We start from the raw sequence: 23,740 nt of genomic DNA, 5'->3' as shown, positions 1-23,740 counted from the left end.
TTGTGTGTTTTTATTATTAGTTTTGTTTACAATTTACCCCTATCGCTAGTTACCAAGTAAGTATTAGTACCTACCTCGTAAGTATTACTACAATAATATATTTTTGTGTTGTATTCCGATACTGATAAGTATTTAAGTAGTTAGATAAGAAATTAGTTGTGAAGGTTTTTAAAATTCAATATAGAATGTGGATCCTCAACAAAAATACGCAGACTAATTATTAACTAGCCATGGAACTTCTATTAAGTTTAATTATATAAGAATAATAATGGAATGTCAAATCATTTTCCTTTTTTGAATAATTGTAGATAATATTCGAATTAATTAAATGAAAATTTAATAACGCGAACAGAGTGTCTCGAGATATAAGCGATCGAGCGAATTAAAACTTATTTGACAGTTACTCCTCTAGCTATTATTAATTAGATAAGTTTGTATTACACGAGTTGATGACATGTGTTTGTTATAATGTCTGTGTGATATAATTAATTGTTTTCAAAAATTAATTACAATTGCTTCTGAAAATGTTAAAAGTTCGCCAAATCTGGCCAGAAATAGCTTTTCAAATTCATTTATTATCAGAAGATCATAAGTTCATCATAGGATCATTGTTACTAATTTCTTAATACCTACCTACATTACATTAATTATCTATTATCATTTATGCCTAGTCAACTATGATGGTATTTACAATACTCGAGTTGGTGCGGTTAATTTTTAAAGTTAATAAATTATTTGTAATTTAGACATTTTTTAAACATAGAGCTTCATATTTTGATAGACATTAAAAGAAAGAAATATGTTCAAAGCAATCAACATTTCATAGACATTATTAAAACTTATATTAAATTATTAAATATTCAATATCAAAGCGACGAACATAGAAAATAATCCTTGCAGAACTTAGCGATGGTTAACCTCGAATGCGGTTCCCAACTTACCTACAGTTTCAACAGAATTAAGTTTTGTCGAGTTTCCAACTTCTACAATGGCCCACTGTTGTATTGTAATTACTTGCGCGTAAATAAATATAACACGGCAATGGCAGATCGAATTATTAAGGTAAGTTGGAGATTGTTCACAATGTCTTGTAAACTTGTAGGTAATTAGTTGCTTGTTTCTTAGTTCAGCGGGAATAAACATATTTCTTTATAGAAGAAAATATACATAAATAATTCTTTGTTAATAACACAATGATTTTGCAGTATTTGGAATGGAAACAGCATATCCTAAATAAAATGATAAAATCGCTGAAATACCGCACTAACATGTCTAACAATTTCCTGAAAACTATGAAAGCATTCGTCGATTTTTGTCATAGATTCTTTGCTAAATACAAATTCAGTATTTTCGTCAAGCAAAATATATGAATTTCTAGCAAGTCCTTTGAGATTCGAATTTTAGAGATATAATATTCTGTATATATCACTCCTATAGTCTACGTTCTTCTAATAGATATGAGTGAAAAACTTTGTTTTAGAGGAATAGGACAGAGGATATTCGGAATCGAAAAATAGTGATATTTGTCATTCAATCTCGTAAAAACTGCTGTACTCGTACTATTTTTTGTTTGTTGAGCTCCTTTAGCTACCTCTAACTAAAAAAGTCACGTTGATCATTCAGATATTTTCTAGTAAATTTTATAAAAGTTAAAGCTTTTCGGAATGTTTCATTAATACATATACCTAAAATTCATAGTGATATGATATTCATATTCATAGTGATTCATAGTAATATTAACAGATATTAATATTGTTGTAATCAATTTAATTTGAGTGATAGAAGCTAGTAATTTCAAATGTGCAAAATTAATAGGAAGTGTTGCTCTACATCTTTTTGTAAAGAGATAAACAAGAGAATTAACTAAGAATCACCTTTAATTTAATAACAATTAAGTTTCAACAATTCAATTGTTATAACATATCATTTGAACTCTATATTAAGAGCAAATAAACCAGCAATTCACATCATTTTCGTTGATAGCCTCGCCTATGCGGATGAAATTCGTTTTCAAACCTAAAACAGTGGCAAGTTAGTTTTCCATTGGTCCACTGCAATAGTTTATTTTACGATGCAGTTAAATTCAAATTGCAACGAACTCGACCTTTTATCGGACCAATAAAGAGCTATGTCTGTCGTAAAAATTATTTTATGTTCCCATTCAGTAGACGTGGGCTGAAACAAAAGTTGTTGAATTGATTGTACTAAAACAATTACAGTTTAAATATAACTTTATTCAAATTAATAATTTTACCAAGAATATCATAACGACTAGCTTATTCTAACAATGTCGAACTTTCGAATGTAATGTAGCTACTACCTACGCGTATTAAAAATATATTCCCAAAAGATATCAAATTAAAACAACATCTGTCTGTCCTGAACATTTCTAATATCAGCTCAACCTCGAAGCCTTTTTTGGAATAGAAAGACAAGATACCGGCTGCATTTGCCCGCGGCTTATTTCTTTTCGGGAAACTCCGAACCATGATATTATTTAATAAATTACATCTTTATAAATGAACTACACAACGGAAAACTGAATTGATATCATTATTTCACTTACTACGATAAAACACATTGAAGATTGAACTTGCTTATCAAACGCTAAATTTTTACAACCAGTTCTAGTATTTTTTCTTTCTCATAAACATAAAAGGTCTATATTTTGGTTATTATAATGCACATATAGCCACATGTGCTTTATATGCAAACACACCATGCTACTAACCTAACCGTTCATGGATGCAAAAACAATGTTTATCGAGTCTATAATCCTATTAAAGAGATAATTCCGTAATATCTCCACTATCTTGTTAATCGCTGGTAATGCTAGTTTCGGGAGTTTGCTGTTAAACCCGTTTAAAGTCACTTCACTATTATTTGAAGCGTTTGTACTGAGATTATACATTTTATTCGGATAGTTACTTCACTTCATAGTGTAATTATTTGATGCTACCTTATTGTAGTTTTAAAGGCAATTTGCTAAAGTCTTATATGATAATTGCGATGAATTTTTGTTACACTGTTTGCAATATGTAGGAATTTAATTACATAATAGACAAAAATATTCGGAAACCTCGCACAGGGAAATATACAATTCCCTAGAGCAAGCACAATATGTGTTTGCCTAAAATGATACATAGTAAATAAGAAAAAGATATTTACACAAAAAAAATCGAAGGAATAAGGATTAATGATAATCAAATCGATTATCATTAATCCTTCATGACAGTCTATCAAGCGTTTACAGTGTTTTTGAATACAAAATACAACTTTGCATTTATATCCTTTGCTCACACATAACTTCACAAAGATATAAATGATCTAACGCGCAAACTGACGGCAAAAATAGTCATGGAATCCAACTCTATACCTACTGCATGTCACCTGAAGTAACGAAGTGTACTTTAAATGCGAGTGCTTTAGATTTTTCTCAATGTGTTTACTTGAGGGAAGTTAATGCATACTTGAATTTTAAATTGTAACTGTAGTCACTTCATTGAATATTCTTATGAGCTCTGCCATTTTTAAGAACGCTTTTAACGTTTGATATTCATCCTTGAATGAATTTGATTTTAAAATTGCTTTGGAACGGGTAATCGTTTAATGCTGTAAGATCCTCCCTAGCTGGTTCTTTCCAGACGATTTGGTAAAATTGTATTACCGATAAGAGGTAGCTAATCGTGAGGATGTTTTAAGTTTACATAGAGTTACATTTAGGCACGTAGGTTTTGCTAGATATGAATCTCCAATACCTATTCTCAATTTAAGTTAAATTGTGCGGAGCTTTGTTTGTTAAATAATGCCATTTATCACACATCTTTCTAAGAAGTTTCTGGAACAAAAGCTGTACAATTGTGTATCACGTAGCAAGATACAATGGGTCCTCTAGTTAAACCCTCAGCAAATGAGGAACTCATTCAAAGGAAACGCTCAACCAACGATTGCAAGTCAAAGGTCTTTCAAGGCGCCAAATGATCTCAACCTTTTTAGGGACGTCTATGGGCGAAAGTAAAATGAGCTACTACCGATGTGATATGTAAACTGGATGTGTTAGCGATTTTTGTCTTTGTTCCAAAAGGTGAGTAAGTAATAAGTAATATTGGGATTAAACGTCAGGTCTAATATATTGCTCCTGAACATTTGTATGCTTCATTAAAATCAATATTTATTTAGGGCAGACCTCACTCGGTTTAAAGATTTGATGTGGTTTATCTTATACGTAGCTAAACGCTACGACGTATGTAAATCGTAGCGGTAAATTCCATCATTAATGTGTGCTAATGTAACAAATAAATAATTATGAAACCGAATTAAAGAACCGAAAACGTGCAACATAGCACAATTCAATATGGTATTTATGCGATTATTTGTGCCCATAATAATTTGTATGAAAAAGGATTTTCTTCAGTTCCTAACCATAGCACAGGCTTATTTTGAGAAATATTACTTAATTTCGTCGTTTATTTTTGTTTTCTCACCTTCTAGGGAATATATAGCGTTGTATACTCCTACGTATAGTGATGTATATCCCGGGCTAAGACAGAATAGCTACAATCAAAGGCTGCGTGAAGCCGTGGTAAATTTGCTTCATTCGTCACTATTCGTAAGTGGTTCTTGGTGCGTTCTTTGGAACTATGTGCTTATGTGCGGAATGTTGTGGGATATAAGGAAAATTTTGGTGGATGCCTGTATTATTTCTCTGGAGAACCTGAAGAGGGATAACATGTTGATTATGGTTCTTCCGAGATTTTGAGGATTTTATTTTGGAAAATTTTGGTCAATCATTTACTAAAGATTTTCGTCTATTTTTGCAGAAAGGATAGATGATAGCCATTGTATACAAAAGATTGATTTTTTTTTGTAATTCAAGTCGTATTCCTAGATACTTACAGTAATTTGGAAATATACATTCCACAATAAAAGGAAATTAAATATAAATAGGTAAATACAAAAATGAATGAAACATCTTGAGATATTAAACATTGAATAATATTTTATAAATTTACAATTTCTTTCAAAGTAACGAGAAAATAGAACCAAGTTTAAACATAATTTATGCATTCGTATAAACTTTAAAAAATAACGGAAGGCATCCAAACAATTAAAACTTTAATAATGACTTAATACTCTTCAGTTACGGCATTGTACCAGAGTTTATCTTTGCAAATTTTACAGCAAACTTTCTTATGATAACTTACTCTTTTGTCAGTTTCTTTTTATTTAAATACAATGTTATAAAACTGAGGTCGATGCTGTTTTAATTGTTAAATTTCCTAGAATTCTAATAACATTGAGAATATTCTAATGCCGTGAGATCACATAGGCTTCTTATTTAAGGTGATGAATTAATTTTTCTAACATTTACGGCCCTTTTCAAACCTTCGTAATTTTTATATTATTAAAGTTGTCGTGATGAAAATTCTTGACAAGAAAGTTCAATAGTTACACAATACGTCTACCGTTTTAGAAACATGATTCCATGATATTTTCTCGATAGAAAAAAAATACAAAGTTCTCATTGTTATTTTTTTATAATCTGTGGCATCTTCAAAATAACAAACGTAAAGTTACGACTTTTTGGATATTAACTATAAAATATACAACCTATACGTCTACCGATTTAGAATTTTGAAATATGCGATGGTTTTGAAATAAACAAGAAATACTTGAAATTAGCGCGCGACCAGCCAATATAGCGAGAGCCGCCCTGTACCTTCCTACCCCGATCGCTGCACGAGTCATTCCCGCTACGGCCGTCACACGGGGAACTTGTGTCGCTCGCGCAATCGTAAAAAAGGGTGACAACACGATAAGACAAAATGAGACAAATGGGGACAATAAAGAAAATAAGAAGAAGAAACATAAAGGTTGGAGAAAAAAGAATGCTTACAATTGAAACAAATTAATGAAGAAGTTGGTTTTATTTTAAATTTGATGATAATTGTATTATAGACGATGTTTGATATGTACCCCTGTTTTAAGTACATAACGAATGTGTAAGATTTTTTTCATTTATAGCATAGATAATCTTTTCAGAAATCCGGAATCCAGAAGGAAAATAAACCCACTGATTGTTCACAATGTGAACCCACTCCTTCGTAAGTACCTTTATTCAGTCAAAAATGTATGTTATCAACGTTCTACTGGTTTTATCGCATGATTCCATTTTTAGCAAAAAGCAACAAAGTGCAAAGAAATAAAAAATCATGGTGAACTTAGTGGAAGTATGGCGGACGTGATATGGAACAGGAGCTCATTGGAGTAGTATTATATTTAAAAAAAGTACGAAAAAATTTCAAGAATTACATTTCTTAGTAGGTGGTAGATAAGTATGTTGTATAAAGAATTTGATGTTGATATTTATTTCATTTATACTTACTACACCTGTGCGGGAAATTGCTTAGTACTAAAACAGGTTTATATTCATATTTACATAGTAATGTGAGTTTTAATTTCGAAAAATTTTGAGTAAGTATATTAAATTGAGTTCCTGGGTGATCTGGAAACACAATTGGGCCCGGAAGATGGCGCTGTAGTCACTCCTCCTAATCACATGAACCGATTTGGATGAATATTTGTGTGCACATTTCATTGTTGTGGGATGATTGGTTGATTCGTTTTCACATTAGCTAATATTATGTATTTTTGTTGTAAACTTAATTTAATGTTTATAATACATTATTATTGGTATAAATAAGCCAGTGTTCGTCTCACATTGCTGTACCTGCCTACCTACCCTACCAGGGCCTAACTTTGTTCTGGCTATTTTATTTTGGTTATTTGTAATGAATAATTACAATTATAATAGAGTGCAAAAAATAAATACATGCGTCAATATATTTTGTGTTTTTTTTTTAACCAATTTTTCTATTTAAAAAAATATCATTCCGACCGCGGCTTTGCCCGCTTGGAATTAGGTTATATCGTGAATCCTGTTTTATCCCACAGAAGTGTTCAGTTCGGATAAAAAGTATCCTATGTGTAAATCCAGGCAATTAGCTATATTTTATCAAAATTGGTAATGTAGTCTTGACGTGATTAAGTAACAACTAACAAAAAAATATACAAATTAACATCCAAAGTTTCGCATCAGTTTTACTGTATTAGTGATATCTTCCAATCTTGACTTTGACTGAGAAGAATTAGGGTTTATAACTTCTTTCAGAAATAGTACCTTTCATTTCTGGGCATGATGTAATATCTACGTCAGCATCAAATTCTATCTAAATCAATTCAGTAGTCCGCGTTATTGATTACCATTTCATTTTTTCAGAGTAACAATATTTTTTGTTATTTTAAAGATTATTTATAACCTGTATTATTTTGTAATAAAGTAAACATTACGAAATAATAATAATTATTAATAATGTCTAAGTAGTTGTTGGAAAGAAGATTATTTGTTTATAAGCAAGAAAATAAAACCAATAAATCAACAATTGAAGAAATGTATAACAATATTATAACTAGACATCGGATTATATGCACTAACAAAATGCCAAAATATGCATGCAAATATGCACTAAAAAAGGCCGAAATATGCACTAAAAACGACTGCTATGCCTAAAATATGCACTATACAAAATCAAAAAACCTTTATTATTTTTATATATTTAAATCAAAGATTGTACAAAAACAGTGAAATTTTCTTGAAATTAAGTATAGTTTTTGTGCCAATATAAAATTAAGCATTTTTACAAAATGTTCGAGCGCAAATTTGTGACGTTTGTCACCCGCCAGCCCAGTGTTGCCACCTTAGACCTTTCCGGGCTAAATCTAGCCCTTTTTTGAAATTCAACCCGTGTTTTAAGTTTTTAGCCTCAAAAGGGTAATCTAGCCCTATTTTGATTGGCTCAAAATTTACTTAAATTTTACCATGCCAAAATAGGGTTTGTTTACTTTACGTTCTGATTGGCTAATAAAGGTTAATTATTGACCAATCAAAACTCCCGCTACTTAACGAAATATGCACGATTGGGGAAAAAGGCTAAAATATGCACTAACGCCGTAATTAGAGAGTTTTATGCATTTGCATATGCAAATATGCAAATGCATATAATCCGATGTCTAATTATAACTGTATGACGACTCCATACATGTTTGTCCCGAGTCGGCCAGCGGCAGCGCGGCGAGTTTGCAAGAATGACTTCGCGCACACCCGCGTTCGCGATAGCGAGCTATTAGACTCCGCCCGCCAAGCAGTGGATTTTTTTTTGTGTATCGTCTTAAAATAAATTTTGTTAATTAATTAAAATAAAATGATTTTATTCACATTGCATAACATAATTATTCTATATTGTAGGTAGGTACTTATAAACTTCTTAATTCCTTTTCGGATGAATGATCGCAAATAATTTTTCAGGTGTTTTTTTAGTTTTAAAATAATCGTAGTACATAAACGTTCTCTTAAACTAAAATGTAAAAGTAAGATAGTAGAATAATTTGTGAATAAACATAAAGACGCTCAACATTTACGGCTCCTGCGACACAACTTACATTTTTACGTTCATTTGAAATTTAAAGTGTTTTAGCGTGTTATAAAATACTTGACAGTTAAGAGAATAACATAAATTATGTAAATGTGTACAAACATTGTTTTGAAGGAGATTTTTTTTAAATATATGGTTAAGTTTAACAATATAATGCAACCAAGTTTAAACGTACCTATAGAAATTAATACAATTATTAATATTTGTTTGATATTGAGGTTGATTCTTCCTTTATTACTTTACTTTAAAGGTTATTAAAATGAAAACGAGAATAAAAAATATGATTTTAATTATAACGATTACATTTTGTGCTGTTAGTTACAAGGTTACAAGAAAAGAGAATGACGCGAGGTTCCATGATTAAGCACATTCGGTTTACATTAACGTGAAGTTAGGCCAGAGTCCCACCGGTGTTGCCGCCACACCGCTGAACGACGTTCACGTACGCTGCTAACTTCAGAGTTGTTGAACATACCGCCCGCCTTGGAAGAACTCAGGAAAGGCTTCCAACATGAAGCACTCGTCAGTGAAGCTGGATCATGAGGGTTATAACGGGCAAATCTTTGCAAACGATCGGCGTATGATGCCGTGCGCTGTCCGTATTTCAGCCACTCGGGAAATCCCATCAGTCCCCGGGAAGACGTGCATCACTCGACCCAGTTTCCATTTCAAAGGAGGAACATTATCCTCCTTGATCAGAACTAAGCTATTCTCTTTGAGGTCCTCATTGTTGGTTTTCCATTTAATTCGCTGTTGGAGCTCTGAAATGTATTCTTTCGACCAACGCTGCCAAAAATGTTGTCGAAGTTGCTCCACATGGTCATAGCGTCCCAATCGCGTAGGCTTAATCATCGTCAGGTTTTCGCATATAGGTGCAGTTAGTGGTCGACCGATCAGGAAATGGGCTGGAGAAAGTGGGAGAAAGTCATGAGGATCTGAGGACAGAGGAGACAGAGGGCGAGAGTTCAGGACGGCTTCAATTTGCGTTAATACCGTTTCAAACTCTTCACGTGTTAACCTAGCATTGCCCAGCACCCGCCGCAAATGATGCTTACAGGACTTGACTCCTGCTTCCCACAACCCGCCAAAATGAGGACTGTACGGTGGTATAAATGTTAAACGAATTTGATTATGACTAAGAAAATCAGAAATATCACTACCATTATTAAAAATTACTGATAATTCCTTTTCAGCACCAACGAAATTTTTTCCATTGTCTGAAAAGATTTGATAAGGCTTTCCACGCCGTGCTATGAACCGATTTAATGCTAAAATATAATCATGTGTACTCAAGCTACCTACCAGTTCTAAATGTATAGCCCTTGTACTAAAACAAACGAATAAACAAATGTATGATTTTATTAATTTTGCACCCCTGCCCTTTCGGTCCAAAATGAGCAGTGGCCCGGCATAATCAACTCCACAATTCATAAAAGGAAAATTTTGTTCTAATCTTTCCGAAGGTAAGTTGCCCATGAGAGGGGTCAATGTCCTGCCTTTCATGCGTTTGCATACGATACAATTATGAACAACTTGTTTAGCTAAATCGCGAGCCCTCAAAATCCACCACCTTTCACGCATGGAATATACTAGAAGCTGAGGACCAGCATGAAGCAATCGTTTATGTTCATATTCACATAATAATCTTGAAAAGCGATGCTTCCCACTAAGCAATACGGGATGTTTTTTATTATAATCAAATTCATTCGCGTTAGATAACCTACCACCGATACGAATAATATTTGATTCATCTAGAAAAATATTTAAACCGGCTATTTTGTTATATATCAATTTATTTTTAATATTTTTACTATTATTTAATGATAACTTATTTTTTAATCTTTACTATTGTTCACTAAATGATTCTTGTTGAGCAAACCGTGTTAATGTATCAAGTGATCGCTGTAACTCATCTACAGATAAGGAACCGGTTTGTCGCACACGAATGCCATTGACCTTGCCATTGACAATAGGTACTCGGACATTATCAATGAATCGCAATAAATATGCACAAATCCTTTGCAAACGAATAAATGACGAATAACGTTCAAAATCAAATATTGAAAATAATTGAGTAGAATGTAAATGAACAGTGTTATGTTTAATTTCAGGCAACTCACTATATGGCGAAATAAAGATGTTACTATTGTCTGGCCACTTACTACTTATATCGCGTAAGAAGGCAGGGCCACACCACCAATTATGATTACTATCATACTTCAGCGTGTCTAACGTCGTGCCGCGAGTTATAATATCCGCAGGGTTTTCGGTTCCCTTAACATGTCGCCAAATTGTATCACATGTTAATTCATTTATTTGTGCAACGCGATTTTGAACGAAGGTTTTAAGTAAATGCGGCGACATACTCAACCAGCCTTGCACAATAGTTGAGTCAGTCCAAAAATATATTTTATCGAAATTTAAACGGAGAGATTGTTTTATTTTAATATATAATCTAGCACCTACTAAAGCCCCACACAGTTCGAGTCTCGGAACACTTACTATCTTTATCGGTGCTAATTTACTTTTTGCACATAATAAATGAACTGAAACTGGTAAATCACCGTTATTATTACACAACCTAACGTACGCGCACGCACCGTAGGCATCTTGAGAAGCGTCAGTAAATATATGAAGCTCCTTGTAACTATTATCATCAATAACACAACGAGGTAGTCTAATAATATGTAAATGTTGCAAATCACACAGAAACTTATGCCATGCAATTGCAATGGTTTCGGGAACTTCGTCGTCCCAATCCAATTTTTGTAGCCACAATTTTTGTAACAATGACTTAGCTTTAATTACTACGGGCGTTAATAAACCTAATGGATCATATATTTGTGCAATGGTGGATAATATGACACGCTTCGTAACTATCGAGTCATGATTTGTAAATTTAGTAGTAAAATAAAATTCATCCTTTTGTGTACACCAGCCTAAACCTAACGTTTTGGATGAATGATTTACATCAATGTTTAGGTCTTTATACATTTCAGGAGATACGTCGCAATTAAATGTCCATTTATGCAGCGGAAAACAACCCTGTTTTAACAACTTGGATATTTTATTACACAATTCCATTAAAGATTTAAGGTCATTACTCCCCGTAATTAAATCGTCAACGAAAAAATCCTCGTTAATTGTTCTTGCAACTAATTCATCATTACAGTCTAAAGCCAATTGTTTTAAACAACGCATACTGAGAAACGGTGCTGACGCCGTTCCATACGTCACTGTATTTAACATATATAACTGTAAAGGTAGGTTTCGATTATTCCTCCACAATATCAGCTGTAAATTACGTTGATCCGATAGAATTACGAATAGAGTCAGCTTGTACACTTTTTCAAAGTTACAATGAAATTCAGAGTAAAATTGAACAATTAGTTGAAGATTCGGATATAGCAGCTCAATTAGAATACCGTGAATTGTTTGAACAGTTTGAAAGTTCTTCAACTTATACAAAAAGTATGTGTTAGTTTATAAAATATTTCCTCCTACGACATAATTTTCTGCACTTATCTACACCACCACTTTCACAAGTAAAAGCGAAGGAGACCATTGAAACCAGCATCTCTGTAAACCAACCCGCGGGCATTAAACCTACATATCTGTATAATGTATTCAATACACACTATTATTATTGAATTAAAATATAAAAAAAATGTTGTGTGGTTTTATGAAACCACGGTAAAAGTGAAACTGTTCGAACGGTTCCGAACACTGCTTTGTAGTTTGTGTAGCGCATGTCGCGTGACGGTCGGCTGCCGAGTAGGTATACCTACTTGGCAGCCGCGATACACGCGACATGCGCTACACAGACCAAAAAGTTTGAGACGATGTAATAAAAGTTTCACTTTTAAAACATGCAATAGAAATTACAACTTAACCATTTAAATAATATATTATAATATTTTATAGGTACATAATTGCATACAAGATACATGCCAGAACTAAATAAAACTAATCAAAACAAAAGTCAACCCCATTCGAGAAAATTCCAGAACATAATTACGTTCCAGTGAAAAATTGGGCGCGCGAGAGTGTCCAGCTGAGTGATTAGAGCGAGACAAATGGACGCGTTGATGTGTCCCTAATTACGATCATAGATTACAGGGACCACTGGGAGCGGATCCAAACTGTTTTAGAAACTCCCATTGTTTCTATTGATTTCGATTGCTGATTTGTGTTTAGTGTGCACACTTTTGACCGTCAGAAATGTTACAAGATCACTTTGAAAGCGTATTTACGTGCCGCGTAGTCTTATTCGTTTTATAATGTTTATAATAAAAAGTAAATTATGCATAATATCATAATATTATGCACAAATCAAGCACTCATATCCAAAATAAATCATAAATATCCAATTATTTACCATAGAAAACACTTAAATACTTAATTAATCGTTCAATAGACTCCCAAAAAACGCTGAGGATATTATTAACGCTCCAAAATCGGTAGCTAAAATCCAATTACGATCATAATTAAAGACGATATTTAATTAATTATATTCATTGCATAAAACGAGGGGAAGATTATTTTTTACGTTCTTCATTCTACGCAAATAATGTAATCTCGAATGAATATTAAGATGTCGTCAAGAAATTAAATAGAGCCAACAAAATGTTAATTTATTTTTCTAAGGTAATCTTAAGGACCCTTGAAGATTGTTATGAGCAGAGATATCGCTGTAAGTAATTTCGTTTATAATTAAAAAGGTTTTAGAGACCACGTACATTTTCATTTCATATTTTTAAAACGTTCCATTTAATACTGGACAAATGCAGTAGAAATGAGTATTATTTACGATAGTAATTTAGAACTATAAATTAAAATGCTTCTTAGTATCTGAGAAATTATTTGTCTAAGATCTTTCTTAAAAAGCACAATTTTTACTTGGTAAAGAAATACGTATTAATTATTAATTGGCGCGTTTTTATGATAATAAATAATAATTCTTAAAACATAACATAATAACGTATTTAAAAAGTTTTAAATTTGTTGATTGAAGCCTTCCACACTTTGATAGATTGAAAAAAACATAAGCCTTTTAAAACCTACATACATGAAACAAAAACAAAAATTTCGGCAAAACCATCAGGATATATTCAGTGTGGCGATGGTGGAAACGTATAAAATATTTTAATAAATCTCAAAGCGCTAGTTAGCGAATATCTGGCAACAAACATAACTGGGTGAGCGGTGGCTTATTCACAAATCCTGCTGACTGCAGCGCGGGTGTATTCTGGAAACGTTTATTTGTGGACAGAATAATGGGATGAAGGATATAGATATATTGCTAGATTGAATGGGAAAGTGAGAGGGAGTAGAGATAAATAATTTTTGTGATTAATATTAATTTGCTCTATGAATGACTCTATGTGTAATTTATTCTGAAATAGAGTAGTAGAGAGTAAGCAAAACAATCTGATTTGCTATCACATAGTAATAAATTACATTCTTATATTTTATATGGGTAATAATCTTTATATTTTATATGGGGGCGCCATAAATATAATACTTAATCTCTACATTTTTAAATTGTAGTAAAAAATTGATTAATAGTAATTTAAAATTTAGTATCTAAATTATCCATAGATTCAAATAAAAATATATATCGTGGATAAGAAGACAAACTTGTAATATTATTTGTTCGACTATTCCCCAGAACAGGGCCGAGCCGCCCCTGTGTGCGAAGTGTGCGGCGCACACAGGCGCCAAGACAATAGGGGCGCCGCGCCGCTACTGCCACCAAAATTATTTTTGTTACCTATATGATTGTTTTTTGTAGTGGAGTATCGACAAGTAGGTACAATAGGCGCAACATAGGCCTTGTAAACAACAAAACATCTATAACGCTTATTGAACAAGTCTCTCAATAATATTTAATGTTTATTATTATTCACGTTTATGGTTTCATTTTACGTTTAGGGTTTTAATTTACATTCCTTACGAGCTCAACGTTAAAACGGCGGCAGTTCTTTGAATCAGAGAAAAAGTACTAGTTATTTTAAACCGTAGAGGCGCCGAGTTTGTATGAGTATGAAATTAGTCCACTTATTTCGTCCGAAAAAAAAGGCAAATAAAAGAAAGTGAATTTGCGCATCTATTTTTTTGATATGTTGTAGGGGATACCTAGAAAAGCTTAACTTGAGTTTTTCGACCAAGATTTCCTATGAGCTTTCGTCGCCATCTTGAAAAAAGGACTAAAATTGGTTTTTCGGCAATAACTCGGCTATCCGATGAAATTCGTAAATCACTTATAAGACACTTTTTGTTCCTTTTTTAATGCTATACAATTAAGTCCTGACCATTTTTACTGTATCGTGCATAGTTATCGAGATATTGATCGATAAAGTAAAAAATTATTGTAAGACCTGGCATCCGTTTTGACGAGTGTGTTTGCATTTTTTCAATTATAAAATTTTCTTGAAACCATTTTTCATTCATTTTACCGTGTGTTGTACTTTTTTTCGCTCAAATGTACAGTTCAACTTTTTTTTTACTGCACAAACACATTATTTGTTTAAAAAATATACTTTAGTGTGATCTTTAATTTGTTCTAAAGTCTGGTCTATGTACTTATTTTTTATCCCATCAATTTCCTAAACAATTTCCCATTCGATTCGCCATGCGAACACAACCGAGCGAGCAGCTCGCTCGACGGTGAGCATGAATTCACCGACTCTGCGGCGCGCTGGAAATCGTAATTTTTGTCCAACTAAAAAACTCCAAAAAGAAAATTGTAGGTCTGAATATTCTCTACAAGTTCGAATTCTACGATTTTTTAAATACGTGTATATGTATTAGATACATGTTATACATAATGTAGGTATATGTATTATGTCCTAAACAAAAAAAAGCAAAAAACTGAAAATGTGTCCTGAATTTTTGAAGTGAAACTTCTTTATCGGGGTTGGAAAAAAATTAAGTGTAACATTTTTTCGTTACGCGTGACTTTTTCCGTTACGCGCCATCTTTTTCTTATCCCTACCACGCGTGATTTGACGTATGTATTTCTGTAAAGTTGCATATAGTAAATTATTTTTTGAAAAATAAGGTCATAAAGAAGTTTCACTTCGTACGTGTGTACACTAGTACACGCACACATTTTTTTTACTTTATCGATCAATATCTCGATAACGATGCATGATACGGAAAAAATGGTATAGACTTAATTGTAGAGCATAAAAAAAGGAACAAAACGTGTCTTATAAGTGATTTCCGAATTTCATCGGATAGCCGAGTTATTGCCGAAAAACAAATTTTACACCTTTTTTTTAAGATGGCGGCGAAAGCTCATAGGAAATCTTGGTCGAAAAACTCAAGTTAAGCTTTTCTGGGTATCCCTACAATATATCAAAAAATTAGATGCGCAAATTCACTTTTTTTTAAATGTATATATAATGAGTGGACTAAATATGAATGAGTGAGTTTCTGAACACAACCCGATGCGATGCGTGCGACGCAAGCGGGGCCCGGGGGTGGGGTCATGGGTATTCCCCGATTTTAACGAACGAGATAGCTAAGGCAAAACAAAACAAATGAACAATCATTTGATTGAAAGTGTGTGTGTGTAAGGTGCGCATTGAATTTTTATAAAATAAGAGGCGCTTCATAGGTTTCGCACACAGGCGCTGCCGGGGGTCGGCGCGGCCCTGCCCCAGAATAGGGCCGCGTTTCTGCCGACACCGCATTGCAGCAGACGGATTATCAGCGACGACTTTTTTCAATTAACAATCCAAACGCGACCAAGATTTACATCTAAACGTAATCTGTAATTAGCCACGGCCTTTTTATAAACAGATCTCGAGAAATGTCTTAATGAATTAGCTGTTAGCCGTTTGTTTTGGGTTCTTTCGAAACTTTTCTTGTTATACGAACACGGGGTAAGAGATTTATATTTCGTGTTTAAGTGAAGTAAAATAAAAGGCTAATAAATGTTATAAATACTTTTTGTATACATTTTCATTAAATCTTTTTAGTACCTATATTTTTGTATAAAGAGCATTTTTGTTGTAGTATGATTTTTGTATTTACTCAAAAATTTGTAAAATCGCGCACGCCCATTTAAAAAAAAAATATTTTGATTTAATCATAATAATGTTTTGTTCGTAATTTGGTTAATAGCGCGTAATTTCGAGTGCAAAGTCCATACGGGAATTTCCGCTTCATTTTACGCTGCAGTTAATTAAAGCGGTTAAGGGTACCTTCATTCAATTTAATTTTACCTTAGCACCTGCCGCCTGGATAGAGAAGCTAAGAGAAGTGTCGTAATTTTCTTTGTAAAATGTTAATAGATTGAGCGTTCAAAATCCTTGATCCGAACGCCGTTATAAGTTTTTAAAGAAAATGCTTTGCTTTTTCAATTTTTGATAGTGTTTGTAGGTCGTACAATATAATATTATAGTAACGTCATTTATTAGTGTGTGTATATGTCTGTGTGCATGTGTAGTATATTTTGTAACAAAAAAAAATGAATTATTCTATTATTTTTCTTTTTAATTTGCCTTGTGGCCATATGCCCAACATTTACTTTTTATATCACATAGAAGACACTAAACCATAATTGAACGAATTCATTATTCCTGTATTTTATTATAATTAAGTTAATTAAGTAGGGAAGAAGGATCTTCAAATATATTACAGCTAGATAATGTATCCCATTCGTAAATAGTCCAGTTATTATTCGTTAGTACAGCATGTTGTTTTAGTAATAAACGACTTAATTAAACGTGAATTAGTGTACACCAGTTACGATTAAACTCGGATATTAACATTAGCAGAATTCTCTGAAAACTAGTCTTATAAATTAAATAACTTAAGTGTGGATACGGTACACAGATGTTAATTCTTTATTTATTTTTCTACATGTACTTACCTACACGTGTAATACTTAGTTACCTATATAAAATAAAACTAGTTATTCCGCACAGTTTCATCCGCCGAAAATTCAAGCTATAGCTTATGCGTTATTCAGGTACATAAGCTGAGTACATCACTGTGGTTTTTCTGTGAAAGACTAACAAACATAATATCCATCCATCCTGACAAAATTTCGCAATTAGGTCGAAGTAATATTAGTTAGATGACGCATTTATGTCTAATAATAGAATTAGAAAAATGAATTTACAAAGGACATGTCCAAAAATGTATGAACCAAAAACCCAGAATCGACAGGAATGAAACGTGTACCAATGGATTGGCATTGAAGTATAATATAATATTACCAAGGGGCAACTCTGAAATCGTTATAGTATAGGAGCTAGGAGCTATTCTATAATTTTATGAAGTTTGTTCAAGTAGGTAAGGTGTTTACCTTACCTACTATATAATATATAGCTTAGAGTTTTCTAAGCTATATATTTTAAAGCTTATCGCTAAAATATCTTCACTCTATACCTGTAAGAAATGTCATCAATTCACTTCATATGCAGGCGCTTAATTTGTTTAGAACACAATTTATCTTCTCACAATGAAAATGTACATAGGTATTGCGAAAACATGTAACTTTAAATGGAGTGTGGAATTAAAGATGTCTACCTTCCACGGCTTGACATGGATAAATCGAACTTTCTAGTGTTCTCACCTACCTCGGGGACATAAGAAGTATATTAAAGGACACGTAAACGATCTTCTTTCGAAATTGGGGTAATTCGTAAGAGTTATGTAGTGGAACTGGCAAAATATTGGATTTTTGCTGGGTTCGTATGGGCCAATTCCGTGTTAAGAATCGATAGTAATACAAATCATTTGGAGTTATTAAATCAGTGTTTTTAAAGCATAAACTTCTGTAAGCTGATTTTAATATTAGTCTGAAGGAAATAATAATTAATAATAATATTGTAATTGTTGTTTTAAAACCAGTGTTTTCAAACAGTAAACTCCTATTGAGTTGATTTTATAAGATTTTTATATGTTATTGAATTTTTATATGACAAAAGTATGCTTGATTGTTCGTATTGAAAATTTAACGTAGGTAAGTTTATTGTCGTATAAGTACCTGAAATTCATACATTGATTGAACATTTTTCGGCAATGATTATAACGCTATAATTAACATCTTCTGATTTAATTTTAAACCATATTTCACAGAAATTAGCTACAAAATACAATCAATTTGTACCTCCCACGAAACAGAAAGGCCTTATTAGCTAAAAGGAAATAATGAGTCGAAACTCTTTCCATTGTGTTCGTATAGAAATATTACGTGAACCATTTTCTATTATTATTGGTAATTTCCTTTGTAACAAATAATGTGGATTGTAGCACATTTGGGGCTTCGGATGATCTCTTTATGTCTTTTGTAGAGCGGCGTTAAATAAATTAATAAATTATATGAAATGGAAAATTTAACGTTATAAGTAGGGATGTAACTAGAGAATCCAATCCCGCATCAAAATCGCGATCCCGCAAGCCTGCGGGATTAAGATCATCAATCCCGCGGATCCCGCGGGATTTGCGGGATTGATTTTAATTATTATTATTTTTGTTTCATGTAATTTAAAGAAAGAAAATACACACAAATATTTTTTTTTATGATTATTCTTATCAACATGAAGCAAAGTTATCACTACTACTACTTATTCACAATATTTCACGTTTCATATTTAGATTTTTATTTGAAATAGAACATATTCATTGGTTTTAGAGGCATTTTAAATCAGCTTATTTTTTGCACGCCTCATAAGCGAAGCGTTGAGGTGGGTACTACTGTCACTTCGCGCAAAACATCTGATTTTTCAAACTTAAAATGTCTTTATGTATCATACATTGCACTTGTAAGATAATACATACACACACATATTAAGAAAAAACACTATTTTTAACGTTCATGATATTTTTGATGTCATTTTTGTTATTTAAACTAGTTAAAAAACAGTTTAAAAAAGTTCTGTCTTGGACGTCCGTGTGTCTGTATGTGCGGATCCTTTTTCTTGTTAACACGATAGTGACCGCGAAATACTTTACTAATCGAGTCTTTTTTTTTCTCTTACGCTTGAGTATGCTCAGGAATAGAACCCTTTCATTTTTCAGGGTCTGATTCGATGTGGTTTAATTGTTATTAAATAAACAAAAATAATAATTAATAAATATTTATTAAAAAAAAATTATGAGGCGTGCACTTTTGGATTTTCCAATTTTGAAAATACTTTCGAAGAAATGATAAAGTATCTAACGTTTCATCTTTTAGATTTGATCTTATGTTGTTGCATAAATAACCAGCGGTGGAAAAAGCACGCTCGGCTTCCACACTTGTAGGCGGAATTGACTTTACATAAGTATAAACAGCTTCCAAATACTTCCCCCCCCCTATTCCTTCCACATTCAAAAAGTGTCAATATCAAATCAGTTGAATTATCTCGAGTGGGTACACGCACAGCAGCTCTAGACTCTGCCACCCATTCAGTACCCGCAAAGTTAAATCCCCGTGCGCCGTAGGGGAATCCCCAGTCATAGAGTACCTACTGGAACTGACATTGATTACGTTCCGTTCCGTCCGATAATAGTTCAGATCATCGTCTGAGCCTATTTTTATTACTTTTTTTCAATCCCGCGAACGTGCGGGATCCCGCATGAGTAATCCCGCATTTTTGATCCCGCAAAAAAGGTGCGGGATCCCGCATTAGCGGGATCCCGCGTTTGCGGGATTGGATTCCCTAGATGTAACGATACATGATTTTGACGATACGATACAGATACCGATATTTGTAGTAATGTATCGGCGATACCGATACCGATACCGATATCGATGGCTTGGTAGAAAAATAAATAGTGAATTATGCATAAAAAGTTACCAACATTTAACAGAGACTCAACTGATAATCGTATTCTTTTAAATAAAAATGCCAAATCAAAAAACAACAAAACCATTTATTTTAGTATTATTATTTTACAAAGTCAGTTAAACTTTAAGTAATACACATACAATCAGTACCTAATAAAAGTTTACTATTGGTAGAGTTTTTTCAGAAAACAAAGTGCGCACGCGCGGGCGGCCTCCCGCATCGTTCATTGGGCGAGGTTTTTTTGAATTGTTTGATATCGGTATCGTTTGTTTTTCTATCGGCGATACCGATATATCGGCTTGCCGATTATATCGGCCGATATATCGGTATCGGTATCGGTATCGTTACATCCCTAGTTATAAGGTTAAATTAGCAAAAGTTTATGGTATTTTGTATAATTTTTTTGTATTAACTTTTAGTTATTTGTATGAATGTATTTGTTATAAGTAAGGCATGTTCCCACGGAGCGACCAGCCTCGCGAAGCCATTGCCGCGCGAAGCAGCTCGGTCACTGTGAACGCGCCTCGATCGAGGAAAGCGCGTATGGCGTCAGTTTTTGACTGAACCAAAGAAGTGAATCTACAAATAACACTCACGATTTGAGCATTTTGGTCTAATAATAATTTATTGATGTTTTTAGCTTTTTAGCTCAGTCAGCCAGGAATCTGGAAAATATTGCTGAAATATTTGAGGAATTTGGATCTGAATAATCCTCGTAAACTGAATAAATTTCTTTGACTTTGATAAGAATTTATCCTGACTATCTAAATACACCTAATTATTAATCTTTGTTTGTAATTATTATACAATCCTGTACAAACAGTCTATCTCGTATTCATATATTCTACTTCTAAGCATCTTAAAATATCTAACCGTTTTAAGTTAAAACGTTTGCTATAATCGGTCCCAAATGGACGCAGCATGTACTGGGACATCAATCACTGTCCTCTGGACCAATACCTTAAGCTTGGCCCACCTGTGCTAATGAATGGACAATGTGTAAGTATGATTTATTATAAGAATCTTGTAGTAGCACTAGTTTACTGAGAAGTAAGTATGTGAAAAGGAGGCAATGATTTGAAAAATCAATTAACTCAAACTCAAATATTTGTTCAATTAGACTTCTTCTTGAATCATCATAACATATTTTAAAAATATATTTATGAGATGCCTGTAATAAAAATATGAAGAACGCATGATGTACATTGTACAAGTAGTACCTATGCATTGCGCCTAAATCGCACATTGAGGAAAGTGTACCCCATGTGTATATGTTTCATTGAAAGTAGATTATTAACTAAAACTGTTTATACATAAGAGGTTAAAAATTAATAAATTTATAAACTTTGGCTAAAAGCTTTGAGAATTTTCTAATACACACTATCTTCTAATCACCTCATCATATCAAATCATGCTTGCATAACGCAATGTAGTAGTACGAATCAAAATACCGTATAGATTCGGCACTAAGATATTCATTTCAACAGCAATAATTCTTAATAAAATCAAATGAAAACCTGGTAATTACTGCCATAATCATTAGCCGTAACAAATGTTCTCGCAAATTAATTACAATTTGGTTGTTAATGTTTCGGTTTTTAGTTCGAACGATCGCCGTAATGGGCTATGGCGTTAGACCCTTGTAATTTGGCCATTTTCAGTCGTCACGTTTTAACTTACAATGAAATTCAATACGAAAACCCGTAATGATATATTTTTTACGATCATTGTTCTGTATTTCATAGAAATGATTCGGCTCTATAAGAGAATTTTAGTATAAAATAGGAGATGTACTTAAAACTTATTCACTTAGACTTCTTTTAGAAGACCTTTGAAAAATCATGATATAGTCACGTGACTACTAAGGCAAGTTCTCGAAATATGAAATGACTCCTATATAATATTAACTACCTATATAGTGAACATGTTATAAATTAGTCTTTTTACCAGGGTTTGTTCGCGTGCACCTGCTATCGTGTGACAGCGGTTCCTCATAATTTCCACTCCCAATTTCACCCTTTTCAAGTTTTTTCCACGACAAAAAATAGGTAAGTCCAACCGGTTCAAATGCAGAAAAACGTCTACATATATAATGTACAAATATAGTTTTCATTTGTATAAATGCAAATATAGTGAGAACGAATATCATTCGTAGATTATCTCAAAGTTTGCAGCAATATTTATCGAAATTCTCAAAAATATACAATAAAATTTCAATCTGCAACAGAATCAATCAACTTTTCACCGAGCTTCGTAGAACTGACCGAAGATTTAAGAAATTTGTTATTACGCCCGACTTCGTTTGATTATCATATTTTTTGTTCCACCCTTCTTCTTATTTTTCCCCAGCGATTTTCTTTTCGCTATTTGCATATTGAATTCCGATATAGTGTTCAAATTTATTACTATACTTGAATATTGTATTGTATTATTTTAGTGGTCTATGGAGAATTTATTTCCACGAAAAATTGCCGTGGAATATTGTTTTCTCAGTACCGAAATGTTTTTAGATGATGGAAAAAAGTCGTAAATATAAATTTTCACGACAACTATTCCGATGTTCATATTTTGGTTACGTGTTTCGTGTAGGGTACGTAGGCACTAACATAATCATAATAAGATCGGAATTTAGGTAGCATTTTATGACCTAGGTTATCCGCATTCCGCAATAACTTTGTATACCTATTGTATTTGTATTATACCGGGTGTAATCGTTAAGTGTGCGCAGACAATTATTCCGAAACTATTACAGATATCAAAAAACTTTAAACTGATTTTGAAAGTACTCTAATGAGTAAAATGACAATAAAAACTTTTTTAAAATAAAACAGAATAGTGAATAATAAAACAAAAGATTGTCCAACCCAAATCGTTCATTACCATCCAAACCGTCCAACATTATCACCCTATTTACGATATACTTGCGCCTATAAACCTCGTCTTCTGCCACAATAATTTACATGGAAAGTAATACCTTACTGTCTTTTTACTAAACTGCAATCGTAACTCAAATTGTCCCAGCGGAGTTACGTGGTTTTTCCGTAGTAGGATTTACCGTAAAATAGATAGGCGAGTGTTACCTGAATTTACAGAGTTCCGCTAATCACCGCAGGGTAAACAAAAAGCGGAAGGTTTTTGCGGCGTCAGTTAACAATGTTGGAATTGCGCCAACACAGCGTTCCAAACGCTTATAACCTAACAATCAAGCTTATGGCGAATGAACGTTTCTGTTTCACTAACAGATGCTATGTGTGATTATGTGCTAACGAATGCTGGTTAACTTATTTAAGAAATTGCAAGGAATCATATTTTTTTTTAATTTTTATTAAACTAACTAACGTTACAAGATGGTATTATGATTAGTACTTACCTATACAAAACTGAGAATCTACACGATACATATACATATATACAAGATAAGCTTCGATTCGATTGTAATCAAATTAAAACCAAAAT

The 23,740-nt window shown here is 32.9% G+C and overlaps 1 protein-coding gene across 1 annotated transcript; it reads right to left on the bottom strand.

The window, feature by feature from the left end:
• Window positions 1-9,038: 9,038 nt before the first annotated feature.
• LOC149484179 (uncharacterized) lies at window positions 9,039-10,073 on the bottom strand. The gene has a single exon (XM_089701917.1). It carries the CDS (start codon window positions 10,071-10,073, stop codon window positions 9,039-9,041), a length of 1,035 nt encoding a protein of 344 aa, XP_089558043.1.
• Between the last annotated feature and the right edge of the window lie 13,667 nt (window positions 10,074-23,740).

This window comes from Colias philodice, chromosome 12 (genome assembly GCF_061535455.1).
Source record: "Colias philodice isolate Cphi_HAF_F1 chromosome 12, ilColPhil1 Martin Lab GWU primary, whole genome shotgun sequence".
In the NCBI taxonomy this organism is placed as follows: domain Eukaryota; kingdom Metazoa; phylum Arthropoda; class Insecta; order Lepidoptera; family Pieridae; genus Colias; species Colias philodice.
This window is presented reverse-complemented; position numbering and strand designations above follow the sequence as displayed.

Bases quoted from the DNA above. Each gene is read 5' to 3' on its own strand.
- LOC149484179 (XM_089701917.1), bottom strand. From the start codon at position 10,073: ATGCGTGAAAGGTGGTGGATTTTGAGGGCTCGCGATTTAGCTAAACAA.